The sequence below is a fragment of the Babylonia areolata genome, chromosome 9 (assembly GCF_041734735.1).
Source record: "Babylonia areolata isolate BAREFJ2019XMU chromosome 9, ASM4173473v1, whole genome shotgun sequence".
In the NCBI taxonomy this organism is placed as follows: Eukaryota; Metazoa; Mollusca; class Gastropoda; order Neogastropoda; family Buccinidae; genus Babylonia; species Babylonia areolata.
The window spans coordinates 25,097,441-25,114,018 of record NC_134884.1 but is presented as its reverse complement, the minus strand read 5'-3'; the positions used below and the strand labels follow the sequence as shown (position 1 = coordinate 25,114,018).

Below are 16,578 nucleotides of genomic sequence, written 5' to 3'. Positions count from 1 at the left end.
TCTCACAGACAAGTCATTGTGTGTTCTACATGATTTTACTTAATGACTGTCAGAGTGTTCAGTGCAGGAAATAATGAAAAGATGCTTAGTTTGTAAAAAAAAAAATTATGTTCACCGTAGGAGAGTTTGTTATTTACTTGTGTGTATGTTTGTGTGTGAGCGAGCGTGCGTGCATATGTGTGTGTGTGTGTGTGTGTAAGCTTGGTTATATTTTTGTATGAGCTTGTGACTGTATTGCAAATGGAGGACTTGTTTTCATACAACTAGTACATTGATTTGGGATTCTTTGTTCGCATGTATGTATACGTGTGTCTTTGTGTTGCTGGGTTTGTGTATACGTGTGTGTGCATATGTGTGTGTGTTGCTGGGTTTGTGAATACAAATGCATGTGTGTGTATGGGGGTGTTTGAGAATAAAAATGTATATGTGTGTGTGCATGTGTGTGTGCATGCATATGTGTGTGAATGTGTGTGTGTGCGTGCTTGTATGTGTGCAGACTGTGAGAAAGCCAAGGTGTTGGTGAAGGAGCAGGAGAGAAGTGGAAAACTGCAGGTCATTCTGTACCTGCTGAAGAACGGCCAGCTGGTCAACATCAATGACATCCTCATCAGGGAAGAGTACGCCTGTGCTGTGCACTTGGGTACGTATCTGCCTTTCCACCTGTATTACAAGACAGAAATCAGGTCTGTGTCAGTTGGGAATGTGAAATACTCTATGGTTCAGTTACATGAGTTTGTGGACAAGGTAACACGGAAGAAGCTTCTAGAGTATTATCTTCGCATCCTTATTTTTTTACCTGTGTGGTGCAATTTGTAGAGTGCGAAGTGTTGTTTGATTTTGTGATTGTTCAAGTTGTGCAGCTTAGGTATGGACGGTTGTTTACATCACCATTTTGGTGACAGGTTGGTGTATTTTATCATTTGCAAGGCCTTCGTGCTGACTTTCTTTCTTGGTTAGGATTTGACCTGTACATTAAGAGTTGTGTTCCCTAGAGATGTTCTTCATATTTGTCATTTCCAGTCAGTTTGGCAAAAGCATATCCAGGTATAGTTTGGAACTTGCATGAGTGAGTTTCATTGTGCTTGTCTTGACTTGGAAATGGACTGATGCTTTTTCTCTGTCTTATTATGAAGGAAACTAAACTCTGTCTTTCGATTCTGACGTGAGTGACAGGCTGAACATATTGGGTTTGTCATTAATCGGTGCCCTGGTTTGTCTTGCTGAGTGTTCTTTTTAGTTGGAAGGTTTGTTGTAGCAATAGCGGATTGGATGGCCTCTTCTCAGGATGAAGTTGAGCCCTCACTGCAGTCTTTTGATATTTCATATCAATATTTTGACTAAAATTCAACTGTTGAAACCTGTGTGTCAGTGTGTGTTGATTTCAGGAGGGATAATTTGACTGAAATTCAGACTGATACCATCTGTGTGTCAGTGTGTGTATGTGTTTGGTCACAGTTGTATTTTCCTTTTCTCAGATGTGGACAGAGCTTTTCTTTTGCCAGATGCGGACAGAGGCTTGAGCACAAGACTGCATCTTTCAGAGACAACACCTGACAGAAAACCGCCTGAAATGTTTTCACCCATCAGCAGTAGCATTTGCAGCAACAGAGAGAAACGGCTCCACCGTCGGTTGGACATGAACAGTGGCATCAACTGCACTGATTATCGTTCCCTTGTTGCAGACTCCCACAGTAGCGGCACTATGAAAGGAGAGGAGACATTAACAGAGCAAGGACTGAAACAGGTTCTTACCAAAGTTCAACGCTTCAGTCATCAGAAGAAGTATGACTCTGACACAGAAGCAATGAGCTGTCCTCGGGGAAGATTCAAAGTGAGGCCGAGGCCTGCCCTGGGGTCAAGGTCAGGCCCCAGAATGGACAGTGGAAATGGAGCGGGTCAGGTGAAGTCGTCTCCCCTTCCTCCCGCAGGTCCAGACACAGGGCCACACTCCGACTGTGAACTGGTGTCAGAGTGGCTGAGGCGTACTGCTGACTTCCGCAAAATTCCCGTCCACTACCCTTCAGATTCTGACAGCAGTTCCTACTCTGAGCTTCAGGGCTTTAATACGAACAGCAAGAATCTAAAACAACAGAACTCCAAAGTGAAGGTGAACGATACATATGGGTTGCTTGCCAATGCTGTAGAGTCGGCTACTGCTGGTCACGTGACTCACATCCTCCCTGCCATGGCTCAGTCTGCTGTGCCACAGGCATCCAGTGCAGCAGGACTCTCAGGTGCACGTTCCTCATCGATGACATCATCAGCTATGGGTGGTGTGCCTCCTCCATCAGGGAAGGTGAGCAGTGCAGGACGGGGACGAGGTTTAAGGAAGTTGATGAGTGGGGATGTGTTAAGACTTGTCCAGTCCCCTCACCATCCTCCTGCAGTGTCCCATGGTGCTGTGACTGAGACTGCAGGGGCTTTGAGGCAAGTTGGAGACGGTGCTGTCTCAGACACCAGCTCACCCAGCCTGATCGATGCTGGAAAGCACCATCAGAACCAGAATCGGAACCAGAATGCCAAACACCAGGATGTGAACTGTACTCTGGAGCACGGAGGTTCCGTGGTCTCCTCACAGCATGCTGCTGAGATCAGCAATCTGCGTGCCATGGACCTCAATCAGGAAGCTGATGTGAGCCGTACTCCAAGGCACACATGTTCTGCGGACTGTTCACAGCCTGCTCCTGTCAGTGTCCCCAGTCTGCGTGCCATTGATCTCAATATGGATCCTCAGATGCCTCACATGGAACAGCAGCTGGGGTTAGTGTTATTTCCTACTGTCTTTGTAATGTTTGTATGTATGCTGGCTGATTGATTCATCAGTTGAGTTGCTGTAGTTTTTGGGTTTTTTTTCTTTTTTTTTTTTTTTTTTTTTTAAATCTGAGTTAGCTGACAGTCTTGTTTTGAAGCAGCCGGCACTCACATTTTGGTTCTGTCATTGTGACGATTATTGGAAATATCCCAGTAAGAGAGTCAATTGGGTGAATTGTGAGATTTTTTATTTTTTATTCTTGCATGTTTGTTTTCTGTGTATGCATGTTTATTGTACTTGTAGCTAAAATAGTGTGGATTAGATTGTACTTTCTGTTCTGTTGCAGTCCTAAAGGCTCTAACAGTTGTTGTTTTTTCCTCCTGACAATGAAAATGAGTTGAATTAACATAAAACTGTGATGCAGAGAGAACTTTAATTGAATCGACATGTGCATCACAGGTGTATACACCTACCATGGACATTGGATATAGACTTAAGAAGCTAGGTCAGTTTATGAACAAATAATTTATTGACTTTCTGCTAGGTCAGTTTATGAACAAAAACACACTTAAAAAGCATGCATGCAAAAATTGTAATGTAATTGGTACAACATTTACTTCAATAACATTCTTGTCAGTTTTTAATCCAGTTTTAAATGTTGTATAAATGCCTTAACTCAGGTGATTTGAAATTTTAATGTCTAGTTCATATATCAGTGAAGAAGACAACTATGCCATATCGGTTTGTCAGTGCAGTTAATCTCTTATTCTTTGTTGTTTTGTTCCTCAGACATTCAGTACCACCCAGAATATCAAGCTTGCCCAGAGTCAGTAACCAGTGAAAGCAGTCAGTTTCACAGCAAACATTGTATTTGGTTATTTCTGCTCATTTCAGTTACCACGATATATGGTAGGTGTAACCAGGATGTGAAATTTATTTTGTGCATACATGTACTCTACGATAAAGAGTGCTCCCCCTGGCTGTCTCAGTCAGTGTTCAGAGTATTGTTCATTCTCTGATTCAGTCAGGTGATTATGGATAGAAGGAAAGAGAGAGAGGATAAAGTGAAGCAAGACAGGATTTGTCTTCCTTCCTCTCCTCTCTTCTTCCTGTGGACCTGTTGCTTGCTGTGTCGTCATGTCCACTGAAATATTCGGAACGAAAATCACCTGTTTGAAACTGAGCTAAAGTTTGGTTTAATTTCTTTAACTGATTAATCTTGATGAAAAGTAAGTTTATTTTTTTAATGAAAACTTCAGGTCCGAGGATCCATGTGCAGAAGAGAGCTTATGTGTCCAGAGGCAGCAGAGGATTGACAGTCAGAATAAAGGAGAATCGTGAGTACCAATGCTTGTGCTGCAAGTTCCCAAATTCAAAAGAGAAACACGACAGGAGAGTTTATAGTTCTTCAGCTGTACAGTGTGCAATTCACTGCCTTTTTCAGTCTGTCACAATGCCTGACTCATTTTTTAGAATGAATATGAAAAACATCCTTTTTCAAGCACCCTCTATAGTCTATACATAATCAACTTTTTATTAAGGCACTCCATTCTGTATCTCTTTGTGTGTGTGTGTGTGTGTGTGTGTTTGTGTGTGTGTACATACTTTCTTAACCATCTCAGCTTCTGTTTCTTTGTACTTTAATTAACTTTTTTTAAATATACCTTTTGTACAAACCAAGTCTTAAGTGTTGAGTGTCCTCCAAGCCAGTGTGAAGGGTCTGATTCTGACAGCAAGGACACAGTGTGTGTGATGATTCCAGCCTGTTAAACCTGCTGGGTGGCCAGCCCACGGACGCTCATGATGACAGCTGTCAGCTGAAAGTTCCCCTGGTGTGGCGTCCGGATCGCACCATGCCCAGACCCTTCCTGGGCACCATCGCCTGGGGCATCCACCTGCCCCAGCCAGTCTTTGATGTGGAAGAAATACAGCTGGACAGTATTGTGAAGAATGTGAGTTTCTATTTCTGATGGGAGTTTCTTCTCTCTCTCTCTCTCTCTCTCTCTCTCTCTCTCTCTCTCTCTCTCTCTCATGGGTGCAACTCTTCTGTCCTGCGACGGATTTCAGTTTTTAGGTTTCTGTCATAAATGGAACATCCATTTTCTGGAAAGCAAAAATAAAAAAATCAAACAAACAAACAAAAAAACAACAACCCACCTACCTGTTTGTGTCAGCTATTCGATGGCCAGTGAGAGCTGTCTGTAGTCAGTCCAAGAGAGCAACATACTGAATGGCTGTGCCCACCTTCCTCTCTCCCCAGCCTTCCTCCACCCCCACCTCACCCCAAACCTTCCTCCACCCCCACCTCACCCTTCACACCCACTGGCAGAGCTGTGCCCACCTTCCTCCCTCCCCAGCCTTCCTCCACCCCCACCTCACCCCAAACCTTCCTCCATCCCCACCTCACCCTTCACACCCACTGGCAGAGCAGTGCCCACCTTCCTCCCTCCCCAGCCTTCCTCCACCCACACCTCACCCCAAACCTTCCTCCATCCCCACCTCACCCTTCACACCCACTGGCAGAGCTGTGCCCACCTTCCTCCCTCCCCAGCCTTCCTCCACCCCCACCTCACCCCAAACCTTCCTCCATTCCCACCTCACCCTTCACACCCACTGGCAGAGCTGTGCCCACCTTCCTCCCTCCCCAGCCTTCCTCCACCCCCACCTCACCCCAAACCTTCCTCCATCCCCACCTCACCCTTCACACCCACTGGCAGAGCTGTGCCCACCTTCCTCCCTCCCCGAACCTTCCTCCACCCCGCACTTCACCCTGTCACTCTCACTGGCAGAGCTGTGCCCACCTTCCTCCCTCCCCAAACCTACCTCCACCCCGCACTTCACCCTGTCACTCTCACTGGCAGAGCTGTGCCCACCTTCCTCCCTCCCCGAACCTTCCTCCACCCCGCACTTCACCCTGTCACTCTCACTGGCAGAGCTGTGCCCACCTTCCTCCCTCCCCAAACCTACCTCCACCCCGCACTTCACCCTGTCACTCTCACTGGCAGAGCTGTCAAAATCACTGCAGGGCTATCCTGGTCCCCTCAACACCCTCCCGCCATTCCTATACTTTGACTGTGATCCCTCCCCCCCCCTCTCTCTCTCTCTCTCTACAAGACTGTCTCTCTCCCCATTGCTCTCTCTCTGTGCCATTCTCCTCTCACCTCTCACTCCCCATCATCTCAGTGTTAAGGTCATGTATGCTGATAAGAAAAGGAAATCGCCATTCTGCAGAATCATATTCATAACTGAAATCAAGTCAACACAAACCTGACCTCAACTTTCCTGCTTTCCTTCTCATCCCCTTACCAGACCACACTCCTCACTCACTCCTCTTGCTTCCCTTCACCAGACAGCGCTTCCCATGTGCAGACTTGTTTCTCCCTCTCCCCCCCTCCTCCTCCTCCTCTCCCTCCCCCTCCACCTTCCCCTCCTTTTATTCGAAGTTTTGTCACAGACCACTAAATCAAAATATGTAAGGGTAAAAAAGCACTCAACAAAAGATTTTTCTGTGCTGGAAAATTCCCATACAGAATATTTCCATTCCAGACAGCTCTCTGACGAAATGTCTCCATGCCAGAAATTACCGAAAATCAGTGACTGCCACGCCAGATTTCTGGCATATGCCGGAAGATTTGCACCCTTATATATGCAGTTTTTGACTTTTTAATTGCGGAACTGGTACCTGCTGGATACAAGTGCCTGCAGATCATAGATACAAGTGCCTGCAGATCATAGATGTGTATGTACAGTAAATCATGTGGGGGTGGGGGTGATGGTGGGCATGTGTGTGTGTGTGTCCGGGAGGGTGTGTGTTTGTGAGTGTGAGGCAAGTGGTGGTTTATATATGTAACAAAAGAAGGTGGTTTATTTTGATAGTTAAGAGTTTGCAAGTGTTTGCTCATTTACCTGAGTGTGTGCATTATGAACTCTGAAATAAAAATTGTGTATAGATGTGGATTGAATGAAGTGGATTATCATATCTTTGTTTATTATTTTCATTTGACACTGTGATGAAAATTGTTGAACAAAGCATGTTCTGTCTCTTTCTTTTTCTCTTTTTTTATGATAAAAGAATTGTGTTTTGAATTAGTCAAGGTAATGGTCATTCTGAAGATCAGTTTAAACAGCCTTTGACATATGGATTGTCTGATTGTTTTTGGTTTTGCTGTTTGGAAGAAGTGGAAAAATGGTTGTGACAGGAGAGGAACTCTGTGTTGGTGGAGGGGTTAGGAGAATCGACTTCTTGCAAATCCCAGTATCAGTTTTGCTTGGATCAGTTGATTCACAAATGGAATATGTATAAAAAAAATTAAAAAATAAATAAATAAAATCACACACAAAAATCAGATCTGTCTTTTCAGCAAAAAAGGATCAAAGATGAAATCGTTTGTTGATTCCATCTTTGGGTTACAAATATTTTCACAGCATCATAAAGACTTCCATTAGTAATTCTGCACCACATTTTTTGTTGTTGGAATTCATCCACATATTTGAGTTCAAGCCTCAAGATAAAAACAACATGTAAAACATGTACCTGTATGCTATTCTGCACCGCTTTAATTTGAATTGGACAAGCACGACATTTAGGTGCTAACACTCAGTCATTCAGATAAGACAGTAAACTGAGGTCCTGAGTGCAGCATGCTCTTAGCGCACATAAAAGAACCCACAGCAACAATAGGTTTGTCCCAGGCAAAACTTCAGAAAAACAAAAATACGTTGATAGGGAAAAAAAAAAAGTAAACTTGCAGGGAGGAAAAAAAAATGGGTGGTACACTGGTACTGCAGCTGGAATTTTGTGCAGAGAAATCTGTTGTGAAAAAATACAATACAATACAATACAATACAATACAGTACAGTACAGTACAATACAGTTAGTAGTGACATGATTGATCTGTGGTGGTGTATATGTTTGTGTGTGTGTTCTCTGTGTTGTGCATTTGTGTGTGTGTAGGGTTCGGATTTAGCGGGTGCCCAGGTGCAAATGCTGCGAAAATTTGGCTCGGGCACGCACATTTTCTGTCGAGAGTGCCCAGTTGGCACTCAGAAATTCATAGAGCTGAAAGAAAATTAATTAAAAGACACACCAAGAAAGCAAGCTCAAACGCAGTTGATCAAAATGTAAAGTGCCGTCTGCTGCAGCTCGCTTCACAGAGCTGCATCTTTGTGTGTACGCGATCAGATGTTGACGTTCATGGCGCATTAGTGATGAACGATGTTTCCCTTCTGCAGTGTGAAAAGAAAGGCACCAGAAACAGAGATGAATGCTCAGAATGACAAAAAGAATAAACAGCAGGAGTACGAATCAAAGTGCCAGCGCATGTACAATGAAGCCTGGCAGAAAGACTTTCCTTGGCACACTGTTGAAAGTAGGAAGATGGCACCCAAGTGCTCATGTGTGTACCGTGTTGGAAGGGGACCGAACAGAGGGGAGGTGGGATTGGAAAAGCAAAAAATGAACTTTGTTGATGGATCAAAAGTGATCAAAAGGTTCACACTCTTGAGGCACTCCCAATCTCAAGCGCACAAGTTGAGTCTGGAAAGACAAGAAGCCAGAAAAAAGTTTGTGTCAGAGACAGCAGCAGGGAGAGCTCTGCTCTCTCTTGAGCAAGATGTGGCAGAAAGAGAAAAGAAGCTATCAACAGGCCCATGGGGTTCAGGCGTATGGACATTTTGAATGCGGTTTTCCAAACATCAACACAAATGCAAATTATAACTCAATCAAAGATTTTATTTTCATTTTATTATGCTGGCACCCAAAACCACAATTGGACACTCAGATGTTTTGTCCAGAGTGCCCGACTGGCACTCAAAAAAAAGAGAGTTAAATTTGAACGCTGGTGTGTGAATGTTTCTGTGCATATGTGTGTGAATATTTATGTGTGTGTATGTGTGTGTGTGTTGCAGTACATGCTCCACGAGGGGTTCAAAACCCCTCGGGCCATTCAGGCCCACACATGGCCTGCCCTGTCACGGGGCCGCCACATCATTGGCATCACACCTCGCCAGAGCGGCAAGACCACGGCCTACCTGCCTTCCCTCATGTCCGAACTGCTTAAGTTCTCCAAGTACCAGAAACTGCCCAACGGAATGGGGGTGAGTGTAGTCTCTAGAATATGCTGTTCTTTTCAGTTTTGTGGGTGCTTTTGTTTTGTTTTGGATTTTTTTTTTTCTTTTCATGTTTTAGGTTATTGAATGACTTAACTCATTCTACTCCAGGTATGAGTGAACTTGTATCATGATTACTTCCCCTGTGGACCTGGTACAAGTATTCTTGTACCAATACACTATGCTGATTTCATGTATTCTTGCTTGGTACAGTTTGCATTATAAACTGATCCGTTTATGGATTCAGGAAGCATGAAAATGAAGCTTTGTTTGACTAGCAATTCAGCTTTTGCCGTTTTAGTGAACAGCGCTACTTTTTACTGCAGTGGTCTCATGTAGTACTGGTCCAGGGGAGTTGTATCAGAATGTAGCTGTGGGGTAGAATGAGTTAATTAGCTTTCTTAGATTATTTTATGTAATTAATCCTCCATACAGACTGACTTAGGTTTTACATCCAGAGGACAGCTGCACGTGAAGGGATGAGAGAGATGTAATACATCATGGTCTATGTGCTGCATGACCAGACTTACGTATAATGATTGATGACGAGAAAATTAACTGGAGGTCTCACATACGTTTGAAATCCCACGTTACAGATGCAAGTCCCTTGGTTTTGGAACATTTGTATACTACAGACCTTTGTTCTTGAAATCTCCATCACAAAGTATCAGATACTGCTGCACTCTTAAATCTTTCAGGCCTTGTCTTGAAACATATTCATTTGACATTTTTTTCAAACCATAGATCTTTGTTGATGTGGGAGTCAGTGGTTTCTAAATCATTAATCAATCTGGAAGCAAGGACTACATGAAAATGATTATTTTATTTGTTGGTTATGGCCTTTTATGAAACAAAGATGGCTTCTTAACTTATTGATGTGGAAATGATTGGCATCAGAACTGTTAATGAATGTGGAAGGTATTTGCTTCTAAACTGTTGATAAATGTTGAAAGTCATTGGGCTTCAAAACTGTTATGAAATGTCAGTAAATGTGGAAGTAATCTGCCTTCTAAACTGTTATGAAATGTTGATAAATGTAGAAGTAATCTGTTTTCTAAACTGTTATGAAATGTCAATAAGTGTGGACGTAATCTGCCTTCTAAACTGTTACAAAATGTTAATAAATGTGGAAGTAATCTGGCTTTGAAACTGTTATGAAATGTCAGTAAATGTGGAAGAAGTAATCTTGCTTCAGAACTGTTATGAAATGTCAATAAGTGTGGAATTAATCTGGCTTCTAAACTGTTATGAAATGTTGATAAATGTAGAAGTAATCTGGCTTCTAAACTGTTATGAAATGTCAATAAGTGTGGAAGTAATCTGCCTTCTAAACTGTTATGAAATGTCAATAAGTGTGGAAGTAATCTGCCTTCTAAACTATTATGAAATGTCAATAAGTGTGGAAGTAATCTGCCTTCTAAACTGTTATGAAATGTCAATAAGTGTGGAAGTAATCTGCCTTCTAAACTGTTATGAAATGTTAATAAATGTGGAAGTAATCTGGCTTCTAAACTGTTATGAAATGTCAATGAGTGTGGAAGTAATCTGCCTTCTAAACTGTTACAAAATGTTAATAAATGTGGAAGTAATCTGGCTTTGAAACTGTTATGAAATGTCAGTAAATGTGGAAGAAGTAATCTTGCTTCAGAACTGTTATGAAATGTCAATAAGTGTGGAATTAATCTGGCTTCTAAACTGTTATGAAATGTTGATAAATGTAGAAGTAATCTGTTTTCTAAACTGTTATGAAATGTCAATAAGTGTGGAAGTAATCTGCCTTCTAAACTGTTATGAAATGTTAATAAATGTGGAAGTAATCTGCCTTCTAAACTGTTATGAAATGTTAATAAATGTGGAAGTAATCTGGCTTCTAAACTGTTATGAAATGTTGATAAATGTGGAAGTAATCTGGCTTCTAAACTGTTATGAAATGTCAATAAGTGTGGAAGTAATCTGCCTTTTAAACTATTACAAAATGTTAATAAATGTGGAAGTAATCTGGCTTTGAAACTGGTATGAAATGTCAATAAGTGTGGAAGTAATCTGCCTTCTAAACTATTACAAAATGTTAATAAATGTGGAAGTAATCTGCCTTCTAAACTGTTATGAAATGTCAATAAGTGTGGAAGTAATCTGCCTTCTAAACTGTTATGAAATGTTAATAAATGTGGAATTAATCTGGCTTCTAAACTGTTATGAAATGTCAATAAGTGTGGAAGTAATCTGGCTTCTAAACTGTTATGAAATGTTAATAAATGTGGAAGTAATCTGGCTTCTAAACTGTTATGAAATGTCAATAAATGTGGAAGTAATCTGGCTTCTAAACTGTTATTAAATGTCAATAAATGTGGAAGTAATCTGGCTTCTAAACTGTTATGAAATGTCAATAAGTGTGGAAGTAATCTGGCTTCTAAACTGTTATGAAATGTTAATAAATGTGGAAGTAATCTGGCTTTGAAACTGGTATGAAATGTCAATAAGTGTGGAAGTAATCTGCCTTCTAAACTATTACAAAATGTTAATAAATGTGGAAGTAATCTGCCTTCTAAACTGTTATGAAATGTCAATAAGTGTGGAAGTAATCTGCCTTCTAAACTATTACAAAATGTTAATAAATGTGGAAGTAATCTGCCTTCTAAACTGTTATGAAATGTCAATAAGTGTGGAAGTAATCTGCCTTCTAAACTGTTATGAAATGTTAATAAATGTGGAATTAATCTGGCTTCTAAACTGTTATGAAATGTCAATAAGTGTGGAAGTAATCTGGCTTCTAAACTGTTATGAAATGTCAATAAATGTGGAAGTAATCTGGCTTCTAAACTGCTATTAAATGACAGTAAATATGGAAGTGGTTGTTGCCCACAGCCCAAAGCGGTGATCCTGGTGCCCTCGTGCAAGAAGGCAGACGAAATCCAACGCTACGCACATAACATTATCGGAAACCAGACAACTCTCAGGGTGCTCTGCATTTACGGCTCTGGTGATCATTATGTGGTGAGTAACAATTTGTTATTTCTTCTCCTGGACAGTTGGCTTCTGCTACTTCATGTGCTTCTTCATCACCTACCTTTTCTGCTTGTTCTGTTTTCTTCTTTTTTTTCTGGGTCATTTAAGTCAACTATATTATGTCTAGAAATTATCATGTGGTTGTGTTGCTCACAATAACTATTATTGTTGTGATCAGAGTTTACAGTTCCTCATGAAAGGATTTTTATCAAGATTATCGAAAAAAAAAGGAAAAAAAAGAAAAAAAGAAGAAATAAAGAACCTTTTTAATGTTTCATTATGGTGAACGATGACAGCCATGGCTCTGAAAAGGGGATGGATGAACAATTTCAGATGTCGCTGCTGAGAGGATGTGACCTGCTGGTTGCCACGCCTCACTGCCTGTTGCGGATGCTGCACAGCCGTTACACACACCTGGACCGCCTTTGTCACCTGGTGCTGGATGGGGCAGAGGTCCTGGTGGAGGAGTTTTCTGAGGAGGTCAGCTTCTCTTGTAGTTGTAATGATGGTCTTCAATTCAGCGTCTTCACTTTTAGTGTTATTGTTCTATTCTACAGTTAAATGCTCAAGTTGTACATTCAAAGTCTCCATTATGTGACATATACACTTCTTAAGTGCTTTATACAGATAAAGAGCAAATTTCTTCTTTTTTTTCCTTTTGTTTTCAAATACAAAGAAAACGAGGAGTGGGTGGGAGAAGGGTTTTTTTTGGGGGATGGGGAGAGAAGGGAGTTGCACAGGAGGTGAAGAGGGAAGCGTGGTTAAGGAAATGTATATAGATACGCATGTAAAACCACACATGTGTAAACAACTATACAATATTCTCTTGTGCGAGTGTCTGTCTGCCATCATGTTTGCAGGGTTCGTCATTTAACATTTTTTCACATGAGCGCCTGCGCTCTAGTTTCAGAATTTTGATGAGCGCAAACTGAAAACTAAGAGCGCACACTACAAACCGTCAGCCTTCCTTTTTGGGATCAAATATTTCAGCATTTTGATTTTGCACGGCCGCGAAATCGATCGTGCGCTCCACTTTTCTACTCTTCAAGTCTGAAGAGCGCTCTTTTGCATAGCCTCCCCTGATTCACTAGGCCTACTTCCGGTTGAACTAACAAAACGTAAACAGACGGCTTTCAAACTTTGGTAAATGCAAAACGATCGCGCTTTTGACTCTTGTTTGTGATGGACAATGGAATAACAATTTAGATACAATAGTGTATGCTTATGTCTTTTCAAAATCAAGAGCGCAAGCGCTCTGAGTCAAGGAATTTTCCAGAGCGCAATTTGTTTTTTCAGAGCGTTCCGCTCAGCGCTCCCGTTTGTGACGAACCCTGTGTTTGCCTCTCTGTACGCTTGTCTGTTTTGTGTTGTCATCTGTTGCTATTTCAATTATATTTGCTTGTTTGCTATTTTCTTCATGGTTGGAATGCATAGTGGATGTAGCAGGAGTCTTTTTTCTTTCTTTTTCAACAAACTTTTTTCTCTCTCCCATTTTCTTACTCATACTTAAGCACATTGGGTTACCCTGCTGGTCAGGCATCTGGTAGATGTGGTGTAGCGTATGTGGATTTGTCCAAATGCAGTGACGCCTCCTTGAGCCACTGATGCTCATACTCATACACACACAAAGGTAGAGAAAAATAAAGAATATGATGTTACATGAATCAAAGCTAGATTTGTGTAAGCTTTTTATTTCAAGCATCATATTTAGCAGAAGTTATGATAATGGACTTGCAGGGGGTATCAGGAAGTGTTTTTAGTTTCATTTAGGTTTGCATAACCTGTCACTTCTGTGGGTGTTATCAGAATTATAAAAAAAAAAGAAAAATCATTGTTAGTCTCTCTGTGCTTGCTTGAGATCTTTCCCTTGCCCGTTTCTTTTCTTCGCCATCTCCATTTCTTTCTCCTTTCTTTTTCCTTCTCTCTTTGCATGCATGTAATCTTTCTCTCGGCCATCACTTTTCTTCACCATCTTTTCCTCATCTTTCTTTTTCCTTTATTTTCTCACACTCTCATTTTGCTTGATTGTAATCTTTCTGTCATCCAATCTCTTTTCTGTGCCACATTTTCTCCCACCTCCCTTTCCTTTTTCAATCTTAGTCTTTGCTTGCTTGTAAACTCTGGCCCACCATCTCTTTTCTTCACCAATCTTTTTCTCATCTTTCTTTCTTTTTCCTTTCTTTCTTTGCTTGTCTGTAAATCTTCCTTTTGCTCATCCCTTATCTTTCCCATGTTTTTCTTTTTCCCCACCTCTCCCTGTCTCTCCGCCTCTCATTTAAAATATTTGCTTATTATCTTTTTCATGTATCCCTTTCTTTCCCTATCTCTCTGTTTGGTTGCTTATGCCCATCTGTTTTTTTTTCTCTCGCCATGTTTCTCTCCCCCACCCTACCCCTCAGAATCTCTCTTTCTTTTCCCTTTCTTTTTTGTGCTGTCAGTGTGTTGGGCTGTGGGCAGGTTCGTGAGGTGATGGAGCTGTTTGGCAAGAAGCTGAAGGAGTACAAGAGTCTGCCGGTCACGCGGCAGGTGATGGTGTTCGGGACCCGCTGGTCCTCGGCCATGGCCGACTTCCAGAAAGCCTTCCAGACTGACCCCGTGCTGGTGTTCGCCTCGCGCCTGGAGGCCTCTGTCTACGGCAGAGTGGAGCAGGTCAGCAGAACAGGGGGTGTTGGGGAAAGGGGGGATGGAGTGGTGGTGGTGGCCTAGCGGTAATGTGCCCGAGTAGGATTAGGAAGTGAGTGTTCACGGGTCCAATTCCCATATATACAGACTGGGATTTTTACTGCCTCCTTCACTAAATCATGAACCGAAGTCCCTGATTCCCATATATAGGCTACATACAGACTGGGATTTTTACTGCCTCCTTCACTAAATCATGAACCGAAGTCCCTAATTCCCATATATAGGCTTCATACAGACTGGGATTTTTACTGCCTCCTTCACTAAATCATAAACCTAAGTCCCTGATTCCCATATATAGGCTACTGGGATTTTTACTGCCTCCTTCACTAAATCATGAACCTAAGTCCCCGATTCCCATAAGCTACATACAGACTGGGATTTTTACTGCCTCCTTCACTAAATCATAAAGTCGTCTTGTGCTGTGTGCAGTAAACACACGTTAAAGAACCCATGGCAACAAGAGAGTTGTCCCTGGCAAAATGATGTGGAAAAATCCACTTTTATAGTCAACAGGCTGAAAAAAGAATCCACTTTTATAGTCAACAGGCTGAAAAAAGAATCCACTTTTATAGTCAACAGGCTGAAAAAAGAAAAGAATTAAGTGGCATTGCACTGTGGCGATGCTGAGAACAGCTGGAATTTCACACAGAGAAATCTGTTGTGACAAAAAATGATACAGTACAATACAATACAGTACAATACAAATACAGTATACATTGTGGGCACAGATCAGTTCTTCATTTACGAGGGCAAGGAGCGTACTTTTTAAGTTTTTAAATTTTTTTTTTTTACATCCAGCCTATACCCATAATCTCTTAGGTTCTGTTAACAGCCCTGAATTCCAGAAAAAAAACTTATGCAGAAATGGTCTCAAACAAACAAACAAAATCAGTGTATCTTGAAAAGCTATCAATCATTTACAGATAATAGGTCTTTGTTTGCGATGTGAATGCTTCAGTTTTCTTTATTTCTTCTTCTTCTTCTGTAATGATGTTTGTAGTGAAATAAATAGTTTGAGTTTCTTTGAATGTGCCTCTATGTATGTATTTCTGTTTTAAAACAAAAATATGAGTGTATTTAGATCACAACAGACTGGAGATTATTCATGTTTTGGAGAGTTTCAAATGAAATGTTCAAAGTTAGTACTGTGTATTGTTTATGATGAGGTCTTTATTATTTGACATATGTATATACATATATAATCCCAGGTGGTACACATGTGCTTTGAGAAGATGCACCTCAACACCCTGAAGAGTCTGGTCGAGAAACTTATGGATGATCCTGACCGCTGTCGCATCATCATCACCACCACCGCTGTCGAGAACATGATAAAAATCGATCAGGTACCATCACTCGCTGTTCATGTCTGCCTTCAAATAAAATCAGGTCAAATCCAATAATGTTGATCATAGCCTGGCCAGCCACAGAGGTGCCATTTCAGGGCTGGATATTGGACAGTTAAATAAAACAAAAAAAAAGAATGGAAGAGAACACAAAATGATGTTAAAAGGTCAGTTAAAACAAGATTAGAAAGACCAATTCATCCACGTATGACAGGCACAGTAGCTGAGTGGTTAAAGCGTTTGACTTTCAATCTGAGGGTCCTGGGTTCAAGTCTCGGTGACGGCGCCTGGTGGGTGAAGGGTGGAGATTTTTCCAGTCTCACAGGTCAACATATGTGCGGACTTGCTAGTGCCTGAACCCCCTTCATATGTATACTCAAGCAGAAGATCAAGGACGCATGTAAAAGATCCTGTAATCCATGTCAGCGTTCGGTGGGTTATGGAAACAAGAACATACCCAGCATGCATGAATCACGACATCGGCCAGTCACAGTTGCCAGCAAACAGTTCTCACAAATAAACGCTGCGATATTAAAAGACCGGTTCCTATGGAGAAAGGTACTACCACCATCAGAAAGAGAAATGTCTGAACTATCCGACAGTACAAACTTTAATGCCACAGAATCTGACGTACGCTCACAAGCCTGCCCAAAAGGCGTGGGAAATTGCCGCGTTTTAATATAAGAC

The 16,578-nt window shown here is 41.5% G+C and overlaps 1 protein-coding gene across 1 annotated transcript in view; it reads left to right on the top strand.

Moving 5' to 3' along the window:
* LOC143286162 (uncharacterized) overlaps positions 1 to 16,578 on the top strand; it is a 90,257-nt gene that overhangs the window by 8,145 nt on the left and 65,534 nt on the right. Inside the window, exons 8-16 of the mRNA XM_076593767.1 lie at positions 497 to 640; positions 1,683 to 2,760; positions 4,012 to 4,089; positions 4,515 to 4,704; positions 8,660 to 8,848; positions 11,726 to 11,854; positions 12,200 to 12,346; positions 14,324 to 14,515; positions 15,757 to 15,891. Of these exons, the coding sequence (XP_076449882.1) occupies positions 497 to 640; positions 1,683 to 2,760; positions 4,012 to 4,089; positions 4,515 to 4,704; positions 8,660 to 8,848; positions 11,726 to 11,854; positions 12,200 to 12,346; positions 14,324 to 14,515; positions 15,757 to 15,891 (2,282 nt within the window). The remainder of the gene's footprint in view (positions 1 to 496; positions 641 to 1,682; positions 2,761 to 4,011; positions 4,090 to 4,514; positions 4,705 to 8,659; positions 8,849 to 11,725; positions 11,855 to 12,199; positions 12,347 to 14,323; positions 14,516 to 15,756; positions 15,892 to 16,578) is intronic.